A 20,919-nucleotide genomic window follows, 5' to 3' on the forward strand; every position below is an offset into this window, starting at 1 on the left:
ACTTGTTTGGGGGAAACGGTGTTGCAACCCCAATTGCTAATATGAACACAATTCTATTTGTGGCTCTAATCCTGCTTGGTGTTTTTTTTTTACCTTTAATCACCCAGAAAGATTGGCCCGGGCTATTTTGCAGTCTGCCACGCATTTCGCGCACACTCACACCTGTTATGTTGCTGCTTGCTGCAGGGAAGCTTATTACTTATTCATGAACTTTACAGCCAGACCCATTTTCACACACACCTTGACGCATGCACACACACGCACACACGCTCAGTCACCACAACATTAGGTACACCTAATCAACACGCCATCAGAACTTATGATGGTTATTATCATCTCTGTAAATTTTGGATGCAGCTCTTGCATTGGACATGATTCGATTTTGTGCAAGAGGAACTAATGATGAAGAGTGTCGGTGGATGCTGGGTCGGGTGTGAATCTTTTGTAAAGATTTGCAGCTGTTGTGATTTACTACCGCAATGTGCACGTTCCAGTCAGCGTTTCCATAAAAAGAGTATTTTTCATTTTACGTTTTTCTTGCTATTCTTAAAACCCTATTCTACCCTTGCTATGTCCTCAACTATAGCCAGACAGATACTTTCCTTCATTAACACCTGTTGATGATTCGTGCACTTTTATTCATCGCAGAGCTGACTCAAGGGTGTAAAACTGCAACATCAAACATAAAAACATTTACATGCTGCTGTAAAATAGAATACAAGAAAAAGCTGTGCCACACTTGTCTGCCGTCCAATAAAAAAATAGGCTATGCTAGCATGCTAACGTTTTTGAGCAAATCGCTAGCTCGATGCTAATCACTAGCTCGATGCTAATCGCTAGCTCGATGCTAATCGCTAGCTATCTTAAATGCTAATCGTAAATAAACATATGACAACAGGAAAAACTCGCAAATTTACAAGACTGCAGTTCTCACAATACAAGAGTGAAGTGGTCTTATTATGAAAAATAAATGAAAATAGTCGCCAGTAGTTATATTTTTTTAGACTAAAGCGGAAGAGTTACAAGAATAAAGTTACACGGATAAAGATGCGTTGTTACGTGAATAAAGACCTGACAACAAGAATAAAGTTGTGCTATTATGAGAAACAAGTCGTGATGATGAAGTCATAAGTAGTTTGTAGCAAGTACAATAGAATAAAGTCTTAAATGTTACGCAAGACATAACAACCCAAGAATAAATACAATCGCAAAATTATAAATCAATCAGATCATAACCGTAAGTAGTTTTTGGTGCAGCATTAAGAGTATAAAATTGTAAAGTTACATGAAAAAAGTATCAACATTACATGAACAAAGACGTAACGAACCAAAAATAAAGATCAGCTATTATAAATAAATCATAATCGAATGAGACTAGTCACAAGTTGTTGTAAGTAAAAAGTGGCAAAGTTTAGAAAATAAAGTGACAATGTTGTGAGAATTTTACGGTGCTGAGGTTTTGTTTGCGGGTCATACACGGCTCACGGGATGTCGGCTGGCTAACGTAGCTTAGAGCTGCATTCGTCGCATCGGAAACAAGTTGAACTGCAGCAGTTCAACATGAATTCGCTTCGTTTGCGCCTCCTGTAACAGAAGGTGCAAGTACTATAAATAGACGAGAAACATAAATAAATATACTTACCAGATATGCCAACTTTCGAGCTCACCATTCCCGTTCTTTTTTCGTGCGCTCCCGGGATCAGTAGCACGAGTTATCAAAATGTTCCACAGTGACGATTATTTTCGCCTCCATTGTTCGGATCCACAACTCCAGAACGTTATGCGTGATGCGGTCGATTCTTGATGCCGACTGGCTGTCGTGACGCAGCGCCACGCAAACTTGTGGCTCAAGATGCCATTTTCCAAACGTATTTTTTAACCCCGTGCGCTAGCCCAGTTGGCGCCAATGGAACGGACAGTCGACAATATCCTTGCACCTTAGCTTCCCCCGCGCAAACGGGACTGGAACCTGCAACCAGAGGACAGGCTTGAGTGGGCGTGTCGCATTGTGCGTGAGGGTGGGAGGAGCTGTGGCGAGGCCTCCACCGCACATTTGCCACGATGCCAAGCATTTTCCGAGCACCGCGCTAGCCACATCAGAACCAGCATTTTGTGTGTGCGTGTGTGCCAATGTGCCTTGTGCATGCAAAGCGTGGCGTTCATGTCAGACGAACACTTGAGCCGGACAGACGCTGGATGTTTTAAGCAACAACCTGCAGCTCGGCTACGCTTGCGTGGTTCATTTCACCCAAAAGTGGTCGAGTCGACTTTTCTTGTTCAGACAAGTGAGAATGAGTGACGAGAGGCAAAAATCGTGTCAGAGTCCAGCAACTGAGTCAGAAAACCGAGACGATCGAACCCGTGAGAGTTTTTTGTTTTTTAAACGACATTGTCCCCATACCAGACATTCCACAAGCGTGGTGGCCGGCTGCGTGCGGCTGATCCTGGAACAGCGCGTTCCTCGCCGCCGTAATCACCTCGCCCGGCCACAAGCGAGGAAGCGGCAGCATCAACCGGGCGCGCATTTTGCGCCTGTCAATTAGCACCCTGGAAAAAGAGCTGTGGAATTTTTTTCCGCATAAGCTCGGGGAAGCTAAGCTAAGCCCACCCTGGTTTAAACTTGAACAGCTTCACAATGTTGTGTAATATCGGCAAAGCTCCCCACTGGGATTGCAATAAAAGGACGCCAAAGAAGCCACAAGATCACTCTGGGGAGTTTGATGCATGTCTAGAAGCCCAAGTCTCCCCCCCCCCATCCCCATGCAGCACCCTCCCTCCCTCTTCTTTCCCATGGCGGTTTCTGCCTTCCCAGCACACAAGCCACACTGGCTAACAAGCATATGGACTGCCAATGACACAGGAAGGAGACGGCTCCAACCCAATCCAACAGTTGGAGACGTTCCTTCCAAGGTGATGCCGGATTTCGGCCCCCTGGCGGCGCTGGCCACCGCGCCGCCTGACTTAGAAGACTTCCTGCCCCAAGCGCCATCATGCCTTCTACGTGGCGTCTTGTCATCGGCGCTGCCAACTTGGCATATTTCGCCTCGGAGACAACAAAGACAATGGCTGCCAAGAGTTTTAATTAAGAGCGTGGTGAAATGGAAAGAAAAAGGCACGCGCAGGTAATGACTCCTCTGCCTGTTTCTTAGGTCTTACAAAATGTGATTAATTAGCACTATCGGCCTTAGCCAATTAATTATATTTAATAGTTAAATGCCCAAGGACCCCCACCCCTAAAAAGCAGAGAGTCAATCCAAACCCTCCCCATTGACATCCGAGCCAGCATAATTGGATTAAGATTCGAAATTTAAGAGATTGGGGCCATTGGATAGTAGATGTGGATTATTAGAATGAGATTGCATAAGGTTCAAAAATTCAAAATAGACATGAAAAATACGAGACATACGTGGACTTTTAGAAACCAAATGTTGGCAGCAACGGGTTTCGAAAGGCCATGTAAACACACGCAAAACTCCAAATAAGACCCCCGGGTTACCAATTCCTAACTTGAATATTTTGTCATATAAACGTGATCGGGTTACATCCTATGAACGGAATATTGGTCTGTGTTCTGTGCATGCTCTATTCATAAGGAATCTTGGTATTTTTGAGTACAAGAACGACTTGTACGTGTGGCGGCCATCTTACGTTGCCACTCACTAAGCAAGCCTGACTTGAGCACGTGGCGCTTTCACGTTATTTTCAGCCCCTATGACGACAAAGTGTATAAACGCACACATAAACAAGTTTGTGTGTCTGTTGTAAACAAACGTGGCGACGAAGCACAGAACCACATTTTTGGAGCAAGGAGGAAAACGGACTACTTTGATAATGTAGTGAGTGACACGAATATAACGTCTTTTACTGACTGCAGAACGTAAGAAGCGGAAATGACGTTTATTTGTGTCGTGACGTTGTCCGCGTGTGGCGGCTTGGATCGAGATATGCGTACGGGAGTTGACCAACCATGAAATTGCTCAACTTAGCTGTCCCTATAGTTCTGGAGATGCAGCTCTAGCCTATGTTTACAAGAATCATGTCAACATCAGTTCCACCAATGACCACAATAACAACATCTCAACGGCAAATCCACGGACGGCATTAAACCTAAACTAACCGATCAGGATAACCGGAGCCTTATCAATATTGTGGCGTGTGCGTATTGACAAAGTGCCACTCTACAAGTCAGAGTTCCTACAAATAACGCATGCAGCCCATATTGCCTCTGGCAAGGAGTTGAAGGCCTCACTTGTGCATGTCAGTGGTTGGCTGCATCCACAAAAGCCGAGTAGGCCCGATGCCAAGACACTGATTAGCCCGGCAAGGCCCTGCCCGCGTTCTCCGGGCGATGCGGAGCGGAGGTGCAGAGGGAGTGCATGCGGCTCATCACCAAAGAGCACTGTGCTAAACACAAGTTTAAGTGGAAGAAAGCCAGGAAAGTGGAGAGTACCCATGCCGGACATGGAAAGCCTTCGGCAAGGAGGCATCTGCCTCTTTAATGCATAATTCAGTCCGAGCTGAAACATCGTGCTTTGGTCCCTCGTCTTGCTGGAAAAACATCCACCGCACGATCTGGAATCATTGGCTGTCATCTTGACGCATCACGTGCATTCGGCAGCCACATCATTGCGAAGATCGCCATGAACAATTCCGCGTTTAGGGAACACGACTTCACTTCTGTCAGCACTGACACAGAGGTTGACTAACAAGTTTCCCCCCCCCCCATCATTAATTTCTGTATCGTGAATTTGTTCAAAATGATGCCATGATAAAATCTGTATTTCAAGCAATCTCAATACACGGAGCCACACGAACAACAAAAGCACTCATAATACAAGTCTACAAGTAAAAAAGTTTTGCTGAGCTTAACTTTGGTTTGTTCTATGAATGTTTTGGGTAATTATTTCATGAAAACGTGACCGTGATAAAGACTTCTCGGCCATGTTGGTTGTTTGCTACGGTGTGAAAGTAGTCATTTGGAGTCACGTTAACTGAAGATGTATTTTCATTTCATATAAATGTATTGTGGCAGAGTATAACGGATGTAAGACGACGGCATCCACGCGAAAATGGCAGAAAAGTCCAAACAAGCGTCTTACATCTGCAAATGAATTCTAATTCTCAATCCCAGCAAAACTAGTCGAGTTCAGCCATATCAAAATAAAAATAAGGCAAAAGTACTCACCCAGCGAAGAATCCTGACGGGTGCTTGCAGTGTGTGCAATACTGCCACCTAGTGGAATAATAAATTCATGTTTATGTTAGCATCTGCTTGGGAAAAATATTTAGCAATATTTCAAAAAATATTTAATTGCATCGCTCATGTTGCAATGAGCAGCCAGACAGATTTCCCTGTCGAAAAGAAATTCCGTTTTGGATTCTCTGGCTATCGTAAATTAAACACCAAAAGTCAAAGGGAAGACAAAACACACTAGTGGAATTCTTCATTAGGGGTCAGATGGCAAACATGTTGCTTTGAACTGACAAAAAAAGAAAGGCAGTTTAGTCACAACTGCAGTGAAATGTGCATTAAGCCCATTCCTGAGTATTCGTCTGTAAATTTCTTTCCATGGCAATCATTTGCAGTAGTGTGAAAACGCGCCGCAAGTCTGAATTAGTCACAAGAACACCTCAGGGAGCCTGTTGGACGTTCTTGCATTGCATCTTGTTAAGATTGTCGTGACCGAGCTCATTTTGCGGCCTGCGACACACTAACATGTGGAAAGTGCATCCGCTGTGTGCGTCGGCCACAGCGTCAGCGCAGGTTTCCACCTCAGCGAATTTGCCCTCATCACCTGTGATTTGCAGGTAGGTCAACACGTAGGGACAGACGCGGGTCGCCGAGTGCTCCCTCCTGACACTTTACATGGCAAATGCATCTTTCCTGGACGGACGGATATTATTAGAGGCACTCATGGCTTATTGGCCGCATTATTGTGTCAACTGACAGGATGTGCATTAGTTACTTGAGTGGCCGCGCTGCGGATTGGCCATAATGTTGACACACTGGCGGGCAGGCGGGCGAGGCCAATTTGGAGCGCAGCGTGAAGTGGGAAGAACCTGAGGCAGATGCGCACGCAGCTTTCATGTGGAATCGTCGCAGCTCAAGTTCCCATGAAAGAGGCACTAATGGGTTAACAGTAGAAATGAGCGCGAGAGGGGAGGGAAAATCAATGCTTTTGTTGAGGGGAAGAAAGAAAGCCTTTCACAGGTCTATGTATCATTAAGCAATTGAGAAAGCTAATTAGAGTGTGGGGAGGGGGGGGGGGAGATGTACGGTTCGCGCAGCTAATTATTTCCATGGCAACCAAACCTCCTGTAGATGATCTGTGGTGGTGAGTCAAGCAGAGCAATTAGGAGGCCAGTCTCGCACTGAGGAGCAACAGTGACCCCTAGCGTGTGAAGAAGGACATGTCCATTAAAATTGCAATCGCGGTCGTAGCAACAAATGTTCACAGATCAATAAAGATGTTTGGCTGCAACAAGTTTCGTTCATCTACAGTATGCCAGCAATATATATTAAGTGGCGGAACAATAAAATGTTATGCACAAATAACTTGTTTGATCAAACAGGCCCACATTTCACACTTAGTTGAATAATAATGATATCATTTGGATTTCATTATTTGTATTGCCTTAAAAATCCTGTGACAACACTCCTACGCATAAGTCCCCCCAAAAAATCACCCTTTAACATCATTCTTGCTAGTCTGTACTTGTACGGTGCTCCAATTTTTAATTCTCAAGAGTGAATAATATCATTATGAATGAAATTCTAAACATCCCAATAAAGTGTAAATGCTTTTCTCATACCTATCATTAGGGTTTTTTATGATTTTGAAAATGTTGCACTGTACGCTTTTAGTAAGCTTTTTTTTACTTTGCTTTTAAATCTCTTTACGTTTGTAATAGCTGCTTTCAAAACTTTGAAGACAGTATGTGTGACATGTTGAGTTACGTTGTGTATGAAATACGCTGTAAATCAGTGATACCATTTTTTTCCCGAGGTGCTCGGTAGTGATAAACATCTCAACGGTGTGAATGTTTTGGTTTGTTTCTTAAGTGGCTCCCTTAAATAAAGCAAACGGACGACAGTGTTAGGTCAATGGTGACGTGTATTTCATTTGGTGTTAACACGGAAAAACAAACGTGAGATCTCGCATGTCCGCGAGGACGCGAGGGGAGGTCCTTCAGTGTCTCTGTTTGCTGGGGTCAATCTTCTCCAGGTGAACCAGAGGTTTGAGCTGCTCAGCAAAAGAGCGCATGTCCTCCGACACCGTGTCCTGGCCGGCAGGCGCCAACACGCTCAGCTCCACCAAGTAAGACAGCGACAGACGCTCCGTGTTGTCCGTGTTCCCCGGGACCAGGATCCGCGACAGCTTGCTGACCACCACTTTCATGGCCCCTTTGCGGAAAATGTGCCCATTGGCCACAAACTCGTGGTCCATGCGGAAGCCCATCTCGTTGAGGAAGTCGGGCAAGCTGTGCGAGGCAGCCACGTCCACGCAGTTGCGCACCAGCGCGTGCCGGCTCTTGTCCCCCACCTCCGGCTGGCCCAGGTAGCGCAAGTGCCACGGGGCCGCCGGCTGCGAGAGGGAGCGGCGGGCCCGCAGGATAAAAGGGTTACCTTGCTGGCCTTTCAGCAGATAAACCAGCTCGTGGTCCGTGAAGGTGGAGGGTTCCATGTTGTCGCAAAGGCCTCGAAGGCGATGCAAAAGGCTTTCCAAGGCCTGGTCCAACACACTTCCTGAAGTCAGATAAACAACGCGGTTCTCAATGACACACGCCGAGGCCAGGTTGGTGATCGCAATCAATTGCAGCTCGAGCACGGTGATCGGCTGCGAGCAAATTGGCTCACTCAAACGGGGCGAGCAATCACAGTGGTTGTGTGGCGCAAAAAGGATTTCTCTACATTTTGTATTTCATTTATTTGTAAAACACAAAAATATTCATAACGTTTGCCATCTCAATGCTACAATCCGAGCGTCTGGTAAGGCAGCAAACATCATCCTCTGCTGGTCAAAATTAGACATTGCAACTTATTACACCATAATGTTATTTTCCCTTCAAAGTATTATTTTTTCTTCATTTTTCTTTATTTACAGTACTTCACGTTAATAAAATGTTGAAGCGTTTAAAAAACACATAAAAATAATAATGATTTTGTGGGTGCCCATAATGCCCAGCCATATGATGAGCAGATTTAATAAAAAATAATAACAATATAAACTTGCTGTTTAAGTGCAAATGTTCTGATTTATTAGACAGTATAACATCTCCAAAACACTTAATATGACCTCCACACATCCAAATGCTCAATGTTTCAGTACTTGTGGTACCACTTCCTGTTCTCGAACAAGGATTCCTCTCTTTTTGATGTTCCCAAAGCACACCTGTCCCAAGTTTGCATCCCTTTCAGTGTGCAAGGCCACCGCGAGAGAAAAGGCCCCATTTATTTTCGATTATTTTATTTTTATGGCCAAAAGGACCCTTGTGAGTGATCTGCGAAATGTGTGACATATCGGTACTTAAATGGGCTTACTACATACTGGCACTGCCTTCAAATGCTGTTTACTATCTTAAGATTGTCCACAGTGGTTCAGTTGTTTTTGCTGTGTACATTGAGTGTGCAAACATCTCGAATAAAAATGATACACAATATATCGATAATAAAGCCATCGCTGGAAAAAAGGCTTAACATTGAAGCTACACCATAATAATTGCTGTACCTTGATTTGGATTTGTTTCCCATCTTGTGTTTGTTTGTTCTGGCTGCTCTTAAAAACTGACCGAAGGGAACCCTGCTATTCAAGCTCTTGAGGGTTTTTTGGCATTTCCCTGGGATCCCCCCAAATGTGTTACAACTGCATTTGTTTTATTGTGTTTATAAGTATTTTTAATATGTGCCTAAATAAATTAAATTAAATTGGTATCGAGACCTCAATCAACGTTTTTGTTTGGGTACAACAGTAGTATGGTAGTATGGCTCGATTTAACCATAGTGTAAGGGCTTTTCGTATTTCAGGTCTTCAAGTTTCTGCATCAAATTTGTGTTTCCTATGTGAACGGAACTTGCCTTGCAAAAGATACTCCATCATGTTGATGGTGCCGCCGGTAACGGGCATCACAGTGACTGGGGGAGCCTCCATCTCTCTTCAGGAACGGCTTGCAATTAAATTCTATCATTTATGAAACAACATTTTTAAGTAAAGAATCAGGCAAAGTTAGCAGAAAAACAGTGGTGGGTCACCTTTGACTTTTTGAAGCTCCAGCTGCTGAAGGTCACCGGCAAAGACAGCCGCTGTCCGTCGATGAGGCTCGGTTTAGCCTCCGCAAGAAACCGCGAGGATCCAGTAGGCCTCGCGGTGGACTTTGTGTAGCTTTCGAGAAATGTCACCGCGCTTGAGAGTTAAGTCATCCAAACAACGTCCTGTTAATCAAACTTTTCAATGTCGCGACTTGTTATTCAAGACATAAAGGCACCAGACAAGATGGGGGATATTCGCGGGTCTGTTCATTCAATCGAAGTAGAGCGTTGTAAGCTAGCGAGCTAAGTAGCAGCTCGCAAGCTAAGTAGCAGCTCGCAAGCTAACTAGCAGCTCGGAAGCTAACTAGCAGCTCGTTAACTTGGACGGTGGTTAAAATTTGTTTGAATACGCCGCGACTAAAATAGAGCAGGTTTGTCTGGGAAGCTATAGAAGACATTAGTAAACAAACTACAGTAAAAGTTGTGCTTTTTCGCTACCCACTCGTGTACTTCATCGTTACTGCTCTTCTTCTTCTTGTGAATAATAGAGTAGATGCCACGGACTTCCGGGTTCCAACACTTACACTCGCACCCCCACCCCTGCTCCCCCGCTCATCGGCGGGAGGGCGTCTCGGCTATCTGAAATGCTTCGTACACTGAGACAGACACTACACACTCGCAGCCTCGCACCCGTCGACAGGAACATACAACCGAGGGGCACAAAGGCGGAAGCGGCAAATACTGGGACGCTGCCCACACGCAAACCGGAAACGGAAACCAAGTTGATGGGTAAAAAGTCGGAAGTCCCGCCTCCTCCGTGACATATAGTCTAGAGACGATTGGCAAACAATGAAATGGTGCATTTCCGCCACCTACTGGTAAATCTGAAAATTGAAATAATATGTGCTGTATCACTTACTGTGTTTTGCGACGGTTTGCAAACTACAGTTTGCTCTGGCTTTTGCTCTGGCGTACAAATCTAAACAACAACAATGTATTAAATGACATTTACACAAACAAAATATCTTAGATTACAATTGTTTATTAACCACTTTGCAAAAGTTCCTTCCACTTTATGCTCATTTCTTTACTGCCTCTGCCACTGCGCATATGCTACTTTTTCTTTATCTTGACTTGTTTTTTGTTGCTGCTGTTGTTTTGCAGCTTTGATACGCTTCTGCCTGACGTCATCTAAACAGCTGAGCCATTCTTGGACGCACTGGTGCCACCTGGAGGAAGAAGTCAAGTAACGCGCGAGAGAGCGTGAATTGGGCGCGACTTAAAGCACTTTGGTCAGTCAGCCAAGTATGAAAACATAGCGCCAGCAAACATCCACGCGACTTTTAAGATAAGCGAACAATGCAGTCCGCGAGTACATTATTAATTTCTGCTCAACCCCCCGCCCATCGCGCTGCAATGACGTCACGTCTCCTTGCCAGCGAATTCAACTGCACAAGTTAGTGGCGCTTTTCTTTCTTCTCGTCTTCGTTGCCGTTGCAATCAAAACATGTCGCTCAGCGAGTCTCTCGGCCTGCCGTCGTACCGCTCCGTGCAATACTCGCTTGCTGTGCTCTGCCTCGTCGCCGTCGTCTACAAGCTCGTCGTGATCCTGATCCGGAGGCGGGATGCCTTTCGGAACTTTGAGGCGTTCGCGGGACCGCCGGGGCACTGGTTCTTTGGGCATGTCCTGCAGGTAAGGAACAGAAGATCTTCCAGAACTTTGGGCTTGCGATGCTGAATGATGCGCGCGCAGCCAGTCTCGTGCAACTCAAACGCTTTTGCATGCACGACACTTGTTGGTCAGCCTTGTTTTCTCTCTCTCTTGTTTCTCTCTCTCTCTCTCTTGTTTCTCTCTCTTGTTTCTCTCTCTCTCTCTCTTGTTTCTCTCTCTTGTTTCTCTCTCTCTCTCTCTTGTTTCTCTCTCTTGTTTCTCTCTCTTGTTTCTCTCTCTCCCTCTCTCTCTCTCTCTCTCTCTCTCTCTCTCCCTCCCTCTCTCCCTCTCTCTCTCTCTCTCTCTCTCTCTTGTTTCTCTCTCTTGTTTCTCTCTCTCTCTCTTGTTTCTCTCTCTTGTTTCTCTCTCTCTCTCTCTTGTTTCTCTCTCTTGTTTCTCTCTCTCTGGTTTCTCTCTCTTGTTTCTCTCTCTTGTTTCTCTCTCTCTCTCTCTCTCCCTCTCTCCCTCTCTCCCTCTCTCCCTCTCTCCCTCCCTCTCTCTCTCTCTCTCTCTCTCTCTCTCTCTTGTTTCTCTCTCTTGTTTCTCTCTCTCTCTCTCTTGTTTCTCTCTCTCTCTCTTGTTTCTCTCTCTCTCTCTCTTGTTTCTCTCTCTCTCTCTCTCTCTCTCTCTCTCTCTCTCTCTCTCTCTCTCTCTCTCTCTCTCTCGTGTTTTGTTTCACAGTTCAAACAAGACGGGACGGACTTGGACCAGATGGTCAAATGGGGGGAGCAGTATCCCTACGCGTTCCCTCTGTGGTTCGGCCCCTGTGTCTGTTACATAAACATCCACCATCCAGATTATGTGAAAAGCATCCTGACGTCAACAGGTGTCTCGTGTATTTTCATTCTTTACTATAACAGATAATAATGAAGGTCAGCATGCGAGACCGCAAAACCATCTGAAGGCCCAGACATACTTTTACAACCCAATTTAAGAGACCAATAGAATTGCGCAACGCATACATTTTTTTTTTTAGTTATGTTTAAATGATGACTTATTTTTTTCCCAATTCTTATTATTTCAGTGCACACTTCCATCAGACTCAGCCAAACACAAATTTGTTTTTAGTCTAAATTTGGAATTCTTCACAAGATCATTTCAAGACATACCAAAATATTAGTTTTGTTATGCCTTATTTGTTACTAGTTATAGATCATATAGTTGCGTTTACATTCCCAGGGTACGTAAACTCGAGCACGACTGTAGGCTTCATAAGCTAAACGTAACCTCGCTTATAGATACCAACATGCTTTGAACCGTCACCAAAATCCACATGCGCATCTCTACTCGGGTCAACTTCAAACAATTGCTACAGAATTTTAGATTTCTCACCAGCTGCTCCAAATGATGCATGCAGCGCAGTCGCATGCTGTTGAATTGTGTTATTGTTTAATATAGGAGTTTTTTTCAGAATAATTCTATAATCTAATGATCTCATGTCATGTGACTTTGTGTCTCCTTATTTACCTTACAGAGCCAAAAGATGATTTTGCATATAAATTCATCAAGACCTGGATTGGTAAGACAAGCCCCCCCCCCCCCCGCTGCCAGAGGTGCCAAAAGTAATTAGAGTATATCCAGTTCCCGTTTTTATGACTTGATACAAAAAAAAAAACTTCGCTGCACACAAAATAGTTTTGCTCTTTATGAACATGCATAGTGCGCGAACTGAGAAGAAAGCGCTAGCTAGCATTAGCTCAATTGTTATGTAACCAAAAAAAAGCATGTTCCCAAAGTTGTGCAATAACAAAAATACTTCAAAAAACTCCCTGTATAAGTTTCTTCAGAATGTTTTTGTTTTGTTTTTTTAGACCTGCAAAAAACATTTGCTACAACAATACTTCACTGTAATTCAAATTTCATTTGTACCTGCGGATGAAATTGTGAAGCTTGTGGTAAAATCTTCGCAGGCGTTGCACACCTTTCAGGGTTCATTCAAGTGAACGGCGTGAAACCCGTCGCACGATGTCAGTCACGTTGCTACGGAAAGAGGAAGTGGGCCACAATAAAATATTGAAAGACCAGAATTGCTCACAATCAAATGAATGGCGAGTTGTGCGCCGCTAGCATAAAACAATTACGATGATTCAATATTTCATCCACAGCTACGTATGAAACGGTAAATATGGTTAAGTATGATTGCAAAAAACAATATATGGCGACTTCTGCCCGTTTCCATCCGTCCTTCTTTTGCGAATATTGAGAGACGACTCCGCCGCTGTAGGTGGCGCTAAACACCAGAGATGTGATCCGCCAGTCATTCAAAAGAAGAAGACCAGGAAGCGACTGCGGCCGTGCGATGACGTCGCACGAGTTTGCTTGCGTACTTTTTGATCAACTGTAGCGTTTCTTTGCTGTTTTCTAAATCTAAAAAACATGAATATTCGCTTCTTTAATTAATTCCAAAATATTTCTGTTTTGAAATACACACACATTCTTTTATCGCCCGACATTGCTTTGGGACTACAAACGTACGTGTGACGTTAATATCTGGTCAAATCGTGCGACGTGTATCCGGCCTTGCCAGCGTTTATTGGCAAAAACCTTTTTCCATCGCCAACATTCGCATATTCCTTTTTTCGATATGCTTCAAAATCCACACCCTCGAAGCTTAAACGCCTTTTCGCGAATTTCTAGCGTTTCCATTCAGTTTTATTTTCGCATTTCTTGAAAATTCCACAAAAAATGGCTGGATGGAAACCCAACGAGAGGCCAAGCCGTTAGGAAACCTGTCATTTTTTTCCCGATCAAAGTCATCTCAATCGCGGTTGACTTCACTGCTCTCTATTTCCATCGTTTTTATGCCGTTTTGTCATTCGCCGAAGGTAGAAAGTAAAAAAAAAAAAAATCTAAATCCGAAAAATACTTTATGTACAGATACCTAAAAAAATCGACTCAAGTTCAGCACCCAAGTATTTGCATTGTCTTACTTTCCCGTAACGATTGCATCGATGTCGCTCGCGTCCGCAGGTGACGGCTTGCTGGTGTCTCACGGTCACAAGTGGTTCCTCCACAGAAGGCTCCTGACGCCGGGTTTCCATTATGACGTGCTGAAATCGCACCTCAAGTTGATGTCGCAATCTGCTCAAATCATGTTGGTGAGGACTATTATGATGTTTAACAGACCAAAAGAAAAGAAATGGAATGAAAACGTTCAATTGACTTCACTTTTCAAAAATCCATGCAAATCTTGTAAATGGAAATCAATATTGAATCATTGACGTGAAGCACCGGTGGAAACGTTTGTAGTGGTTTAAAAGAATCGACACTTGTGACGTCTGATACTAAATCTTGACCCAGATTGTGTTTATGGCTCTGCGATGACAACTTGCCGCGCACGAGCACAGCCTCAACTCATTGAGCGTATTTGTATAGCGAGTGAGTACTTTGAACCTTCGGGGAGAGAGAAATCATTGGCTAGCATGTTTTATAACTTGGAGGAAAAAAGCACAGGGAAAAGTCACATTCAAATGCACTTTAGCAGCACTTTGGGTCCCAAAAAAAACACAACCCATCAGTACTTGCAAATTCAGTTCAAATTATTTGAAAAGAAAGCAGAACTTTGGCGCCATCTTGTGGCAGTTTGGTACCAATAAACGATGTTAACATGAAAAGAGGAGTTTTTAAAGCCCTGCCTATTCGAAAAGTAGTGCTTTGGCGCCATCTTGTGGTACGTAGGGCTCAGGCGTGTAAGGATCACGAGATCATCGGCTATGTTGCAACTCTGTATTGCATATAAATTCATTTTTGAGCAAGAAAAGCATAAATCGGAACTTGTGGACTCGCTAGGACAAATGGGAGCGTTACTCACGGACCGGCGAGTCCTTCGAGCTGTTCGAACACGTCAGCCTGATGACGCTGGACACCATCATGAGGTGCGCGTTCAGCTGCAACAGCAACTGTCAAACCGAGAGGTGAGTCGGCGCCAGGCGTCGGCGCCAGGCGTCGGCGCCGCACGTGGCGTTCCGTGACGAACGATCAACGTTTGCTTTTCTGCTTCCAGCGGAACAAACGAGTACATCAAATCGGTGTACCAGCTCACCCATTTGATCAACTTGCGCTTCCGGACCTTTCCTTACCACAACGACCTCATTTTCTACCTCAGCCCGCACGGCTTCAGGTACAGGAGAGCCTGCAAGCTGGCTCACCGACATACAGGTAAAAAACGTGGGCAGCGGCGCTCAAAATGGTGGCAAAAGTAGCTTTTGCGGTTGTCGCGTCACACACAAAACACAAAATGAACATTTTAAACAAACTCATTTTTAGATATTCATTGCGTATTCAATGAAATTCTGCGTTTAGAAAAAAAGAAAACGGATTAACTTCTGTGTTTAACTCATTCACTGCCATAAATTCATTAAAAAAAAGATGATTAAAAATTAGGGGCAAGAGGCGATTATTATTTGTTTATTATCACATGACTCACGATTAATCCCAAATTCTATATGTTGTAAATGTACAATAAAAAAATTCTAGGTTTTCATACTCTTGTTAACAAAAGTGGGAAAAAAATGTTAAACTAATAGAAATAGTTCAAATGAATTTTTGACGTTTATAGCCGTCAACGGCAGTGAATGAATAAAAAAAGAAAGAAAGAAAATATTATTAAAAATTCGGGGCGTCAGGTGATTAAAGTTTTTAATTGTAATCAATCGCATGACTTCACTAGTTAACTTGCAATTAATCACAAACTTTATGTGCAAAACTAAATGTACAATGAAAAAAATATAGATTTTCAACAAAAGTGGAAAAAATGTTAAACTAATAGAAATAGTTGAAATGAATTTTTGACGTTTATAGCAGTCAACGGCGGTGAATGAATAAAAAAAGAAAGAAAGAAAATATTATTAAAAATTCGGGGCGTCAGGTGATTAAAGTTTTTAATTGTAATCAATCGCATGACTTCACTAGTTAACTTGCAATTAATCACAAACTTTATGTGCAAAACTAAATGTACAATAAAAAAAAATCTGGATTTTCAACAAAAGTGGAAAAAATGTTAAACTAATAGAAATAGTTGAAATGAATTTTTGACGTTTATAGCCGTCAATGGCAGTGAATGAGTTAGACATTTGCAAACATCGGTTTTTACTTTGGAAAACAATGGCCGAACCGGTAACGTAACCCTTTTTTTTAAATCCCTATATGAATACAAAGTACAAAATAAACACTAATCACTGCTTAATAAACAGTAATTAGGGAAAAATTGGTTTTGTAATGCAAAATTCAAATAAATCCGTTAAGTCAATTAATACATTGAATAATCGATAGATTGTAAAAATATTCAATAGTGACAGCACTATATTTTTTCAGAGAACACGTGAGCGATTACATTTCAAGAAAAAACGTTGACGTGATCCACAAGGTCAATTTCAAGGTCAAATTATAGGTCAAAAGGTCAAGTTACTAAAATATGCACCAATTGTCTAAATGATGAGCAGATTTGGAACCCTTGTTGGTTTCCTTTCCAAAAAAACAGTTTTGTGAAGATTGACCCAGTCGTTCCTGAGATAAAAGTGGCCACGCCCCCTTTTGACCAAAATGCCCTCGTTTGGCAGGCCGTAGCTCCCAAACCGCTGCTCTGATTGACCTCAGATTTTAGAGTTAGTGTCGTGGCATCGCTATCAACGAGTACACCAAGTTTTATTCCAATCCAAATCTGCTTGGTGAAAGCCAATTTGGCATGAAACGACACATCTTTTCTGTCTTTGTCTCTTCAAAGAGGAAGTGATAAGAAAGAGAAAAGAAGTCCTGAAGGAGGCGAAGGAGCCGGAAGGAATCCAGACCAAAAGGAACTTGGACTTTCTGGACATTCTCCTCTTGGCACGAGTAAGTTGAGAGAAGTTGAGCCACACGATCGTCTCGTTGCGGACAATCACGAACGACAATAAGCGCCGAGAGCTTTTCGGATGGTGCAATTGTTCGTCTCGGAATTACGGCAGACGCAGCATTTGACAGCATTTTCAGGTTGCAAACTGCGCATAATCAACTCGTTTACACATTTGGGCGTCGAATAACACATTTTGGCGTCGAATAACACATTTTGGCGTCGAATAACACATTTGGGCTCAGACTCGTTTGTTGGTGGATATTTTTGACTCAAATGATTACAGATTTGGAATCCTTTGTTTTGTGAAGATTGACCCGGTAGTTCCTGAGATATAAGGGTTGCAAGGAAAGTGGCCACGCCCCTTTCCCCCAAAATGTCCAAATTCAGCAGGCCGTAGCTCCCAAATTTGTGCTTGGATTGACCTCAAATTTGAGATTGAGACAATTACAGTACAGACAGGAATGTGTTCAATGCACCCCAAATAGTCCAAACACAGTATTGTGATGAACTCATTGACTGGCAGCCATTTTCACTGAAGCGACCGCCTTCTTCTTTTTGAACTGGATTTGGACAGATTTTGCAAGGCCGGCAGTAAATTGTGTTCGATTGCAATACAAGCATGGAACCTACCAAAAGAAAAATTTGAGTCTCTTCTTTCATCTGGAATAAAAGTATAGCTAAGTTTCATCATTATTCACAACATGGCCCTAGTTAATCTCTTATACTCTGCTGCCACCTGCTGGCCGTTTTTTTTAAATAACTACCATTGCTTCAAACATTCTCTTCAGTTCTGAGGCTGCATCAAAGCCTTCTGTATGCTCTAACATAAAATAAAAAAAAACATGAATATACGTCTTTGGGAGTTTGGGAATATTTCAAATAGAACGTTTTTGGGAGCGAATGAGTTGATTGTTTTGTTTTCCACGAAGGACGAGAATCAACAGGGACTCTCGGACGAGGACATCCGAGCCGAGGTGGACACGTTCATGTTTGAGGGTCACGACACCACCGCCAGCGGCATCTCCTTCGTCCTGCACACGCTGGCCTGCCACCCGGAGCACCAGAACGTGTGCCGGGAGGAGATCGCCCAAGTCCTGGACGGCAAAGACGACATTCAGTGGTAAGAACATATTTCCGACCACCGGCGCCTCACTTTGACAGTTGAAGAGTTTGATGATGAGCGAGGGATTGTCCTCGCCAGGGAGGATCTTGGCAAAATGCCGTACACCAGCATGTGCATCAAAGAATCGCTGCGGCTGTTCCCGCCTGTGCCGGGAATGGCCCGAAAACTCACCAAAGACGTGACTTTCCTGGATGGAAGGACCATGCCAGAAGGTGGGATGTGTCAAAACACAGAAAAAAATAGGACTTGCAGATCAACGATGGGCTTGCACGCCGTTTTCTCTGTCTTTGCAAATGGCGTCGGGCATCATTTTCGACGGTCAGAGAATCAGTTCAATGTTTTTAAACAAACCTCCCGAAGATAACAATATTGAATTCCAGAATAAAAATGGAGCTTTTGTTCAAATGCACTTTGTTTGAAATGATTATGCACAATGTTGCGTTCCATACGCAAGCGCGCACCCGCCGATGTGGAGGAAACATTTTGGACTGCCGAGTACGTTCGAACGTACTCGCAAGTATGTTCGAACGTACTTACAATGTTTATTTACTTAATTTTGGAACATATTTCTGTGCGCCGAATGCTGTGGTATTATGGGAAAATATGCTATGCTACGTTTATAGCATTTAGCCTACGAGTATGTTCGAACGACGTACTCGTCAAGTCAAAAATGTTTACTCCACATTGGCAGTTCCACACCTGAAAAATCTATTTTTTTTATATTTTCTAGGTTCTCTCGTGGGCACAAGTGTGTACGCGCTCCACAGGAACGCGACAGTCTGGGAAAACCCGAATGTAAGCTGCTGCTGCTGTTGAAGACACTTTAACATTCAGTGCCATTTTTGTCAACGAGAATGGTATACACTTTCCTGGCGCACAACCACCAGTAGATGGCAGCGATGCCTCATTTTAGACATGAGACTTTGTCCACTGGAAGAAAGCTGAATTTTGTGCAACCTACCTTTGTTCTACCACTGATGATATCCGTCCGTCCGTTTGTCCGTCCGTCCGTTATCTGAACCGCTTATTCGCGGGCCTGCTAATTATAAAAAAACAGAAAAGGGCAGAATGTGATTTTTTTCTTCTTCTTGCTCACATTTTGCATGATGCCATCCTGCCGTTTTCCAAATCTCCCTTCAAGGGTCTGATTTGTGTTTTCTTTTGTCATCGCAGGTGTTCGACCCACTTCGCTTCCTGCCAGAAAACATTTCCACAAGGCCGCCGCTGGCATTCGTGCCCTTCTCTGCCGGCCCCAGGTCAGTTTGTTTGAGACGCTGCGAATCCTCAAGCTTTTGGCACCAAACACAAGAAGCCGACACATTTTCTTTGTAAACTCAAGAACTGATCCGCTTCCAAATAGCAAGTCGCTCTTAATCCAATGAGCTGTCGGCGATCATCAGGTGTGTCGAGGGAAAGGATCCATTTTCACTTCATTTGACACAAAACTGTTCGTTTACAACCCCAAAAAAAGGACAATTTCTGTCTATGCCGTATAACGACCGTAGAAATAAGTCAAAGCGAAGATTATTACGATTATTAACTCAATTGCTCCCAAAAACTTTCTATTTTACATATTGCCATAGTCCCAAAAACGTATTTATACAACAATATTTATACTTATTTTTTTAAACGTTTATTTATGCAAGAGCATACAATGGTAGTAATTACAAAAAAACGCCCAACAGGTGGCAGCAGAGTATAAGAGATCAGCCAGGGCCACGTTGCAACAAACACCAGGAATGGGAATAATGATGAAACTGAGCTATATTCTAATGCTAATTGCTGCAAAACGGAATCAGATACAAATATTTTTATTTTTTTATGAAAGAAGAGACTCTAAACTTTCTTTTGGTAGCTTCCATGTTTTCATAGCAATAGAACACAATATTCTGTGGGCCCTGCAAAATCAGTCCAAATCCAATAAAACAGCCGGGAGCGAAGGGGGTTGCTTCAGTGAGAATGGCTGCGAGTCAACGAGTTAACAACACAGCAACATGCCCGCTATCGTGCCATGGAAAAGTTTGTCTTTTCAGTTTAAAAATGGCTTACCTGAACTGGAATCTGGCGCTGCTTTGCGGCCAAAGGCAGAATCCGCGTTGGTTGCTGCGCTTTTTGCTGCTGTAAATATTCAACCCTTGCTGTCGTCATGGTAACGCATGTGCGACGTATGTTTTAGTTTTACGTTTAGTTTGCCGCCGCCTCTCACAGCAACAAAATGCCGACTGCTCATTTAAATTCATATATCGTAGCCCTTAATTGGATCTTATTATTAAGTGTGCGCGCGTTCCCACTTTTGCAGGAACTGCATCGGTCAGAACTTCGCCATGAACGAGCTGAAAGTGGCGGTGTCCTCGATTCTGAGGCGGTACGAGCTGATGGAGGACGCCACGAGGAAGCCCAAGATCATCCCTCGACTGGTGCTCCGCTCGCTCAACGGCATCCACATCAGGATCAAACCTCTGGACGTCTGAGCTCATCGCGTCGGCGAAAATTGCACCCAGGCCGTCCTGCCGTCCCCGAGACCCCCGCCTGCGATCTCGCTTATTGCACGTTTTCGTTTAGTCTTCGTTAAGGTGACTGGTGTTTATTTGATTATTATTATTAACGTTTCGGTTCATGTGCAAGTTATCTGTTGGCAACGCTTTCCTTTTTTTCCTTTCTTTTTTTTTTTTTCAAGAATAACAATGCATGACCGTTAATGCACTTTTCCCTTTTGCAGCTAGAAATGTCATATTAATCATGTTTTGTTACATTGATTTGTAATAAGAGTGAATGTGGCAACACTTCCTCAGAGTTGAACTTTTTTACACCGCGCGAACCTTAGACCTTTGAGCTAAAAGTAGTTATTGAGTGGCCCAGTGAGTTCAAAGTTCACCCAGGATCATGACTTGGAAGTTTCTTTCCATGTAAGACGCTTCGTTAGTTTTGAATTCAGGATAGTGGAACGTCAAATTTGTCAAGAACAAGAGCAACTCATTTATAAATCGCTTTAGGGGAAAATGCTTAAC

At 43.4% G+C, this 20,919-nt stretch overlaps 2 protein-coding genes across 3 annotated transcripts; one reads left to right on the forward strand and one right to left on the reverse strand.

The window, feature by feature from the left end:
- Positions 1–7,097: 7,097 nt before the first annotated feature.
- Positions 7,098–10,007, reverse strand: med18 (mediator of RNA polymerase II transcription, subunit 18 homolog (yeast)). Of its 2 annotated transcripts, none has more exons than XM_086078899.1 (3): positions 9,251–10,007; positions 9,077–9,179; positions 7,098–7,747 (listed from the first exon to the last, which is right to left on the reverse strand). In XM_086078899.1, the coding sequence occupies exons 2-3, from the start codon at positions 9,147–9,149 to the stop codon at positions 7,191–7,193; spliced, it is 630 nt and encodes a 209-aa protein (XP_085935025.1). In that variant the 5' UTR covers positions 9,150–9,179; positions 9,251–10,007; the 3' UTR covers positions 7,098–7,190. The 2 variants fall into 2 exon arrangements, with proteins under 2 accessions (XP_085935025.1, XP_085935026.1); XM_086078900.1 differs by having other exon boundaries at positions 7,098–7,743; positions 9,073–9,179.
- A 418-nt stretch (positions 10,008–10,425) lies between these two features.
- On the forward strand, positions 10,426–20,697 carry cyp4t8 (cytochrome P450, family 4, subfamily T, polypeptide 8). Its single transcript, XM_086078898.1, has 12 exons — positions 10,426–10,940; positions 11,640–11,784; positions 12,433–12,477; positions 13,929–14,056; positions 14,748–14,872; positions 14,962–15,116; positions 16,681–16,787; positions 17,718–17,908; positions 17,990–18,123; positions 18,642–18,706; positions 19,085–19,167; positions 20,211–20,697. Exons 1-12 carry the CDS (start codon positions 10,755–10,757, stop codon positions 20,380–20,382), a joined length of 1,536 nt encoding a protein of 511 aa, XP_085935024.1. The 5' UTR covers positions 10,426–10,754; the 3' UTR covers positions 20,383–20,697.
- The last annotated feature ends 222 nt before the right edge of the window (positions 20,698–20,919 follow it).

This window comes from Leptonotus elevatus, chromosome 6 (genome assembly GCF_054856555.1).
Source record: "Leptonotus elevatus isolate MCC_2025b chromosome 6, RoL_Lele_1.0, whole genome shotgun sequence".
Lineage (NCBI taxonomy): Eukaryota > Metazoa > Chordata > Actinopteri > Syngnathiformes > Syngnathidae > Leptonotus > Leptonotus elevatus.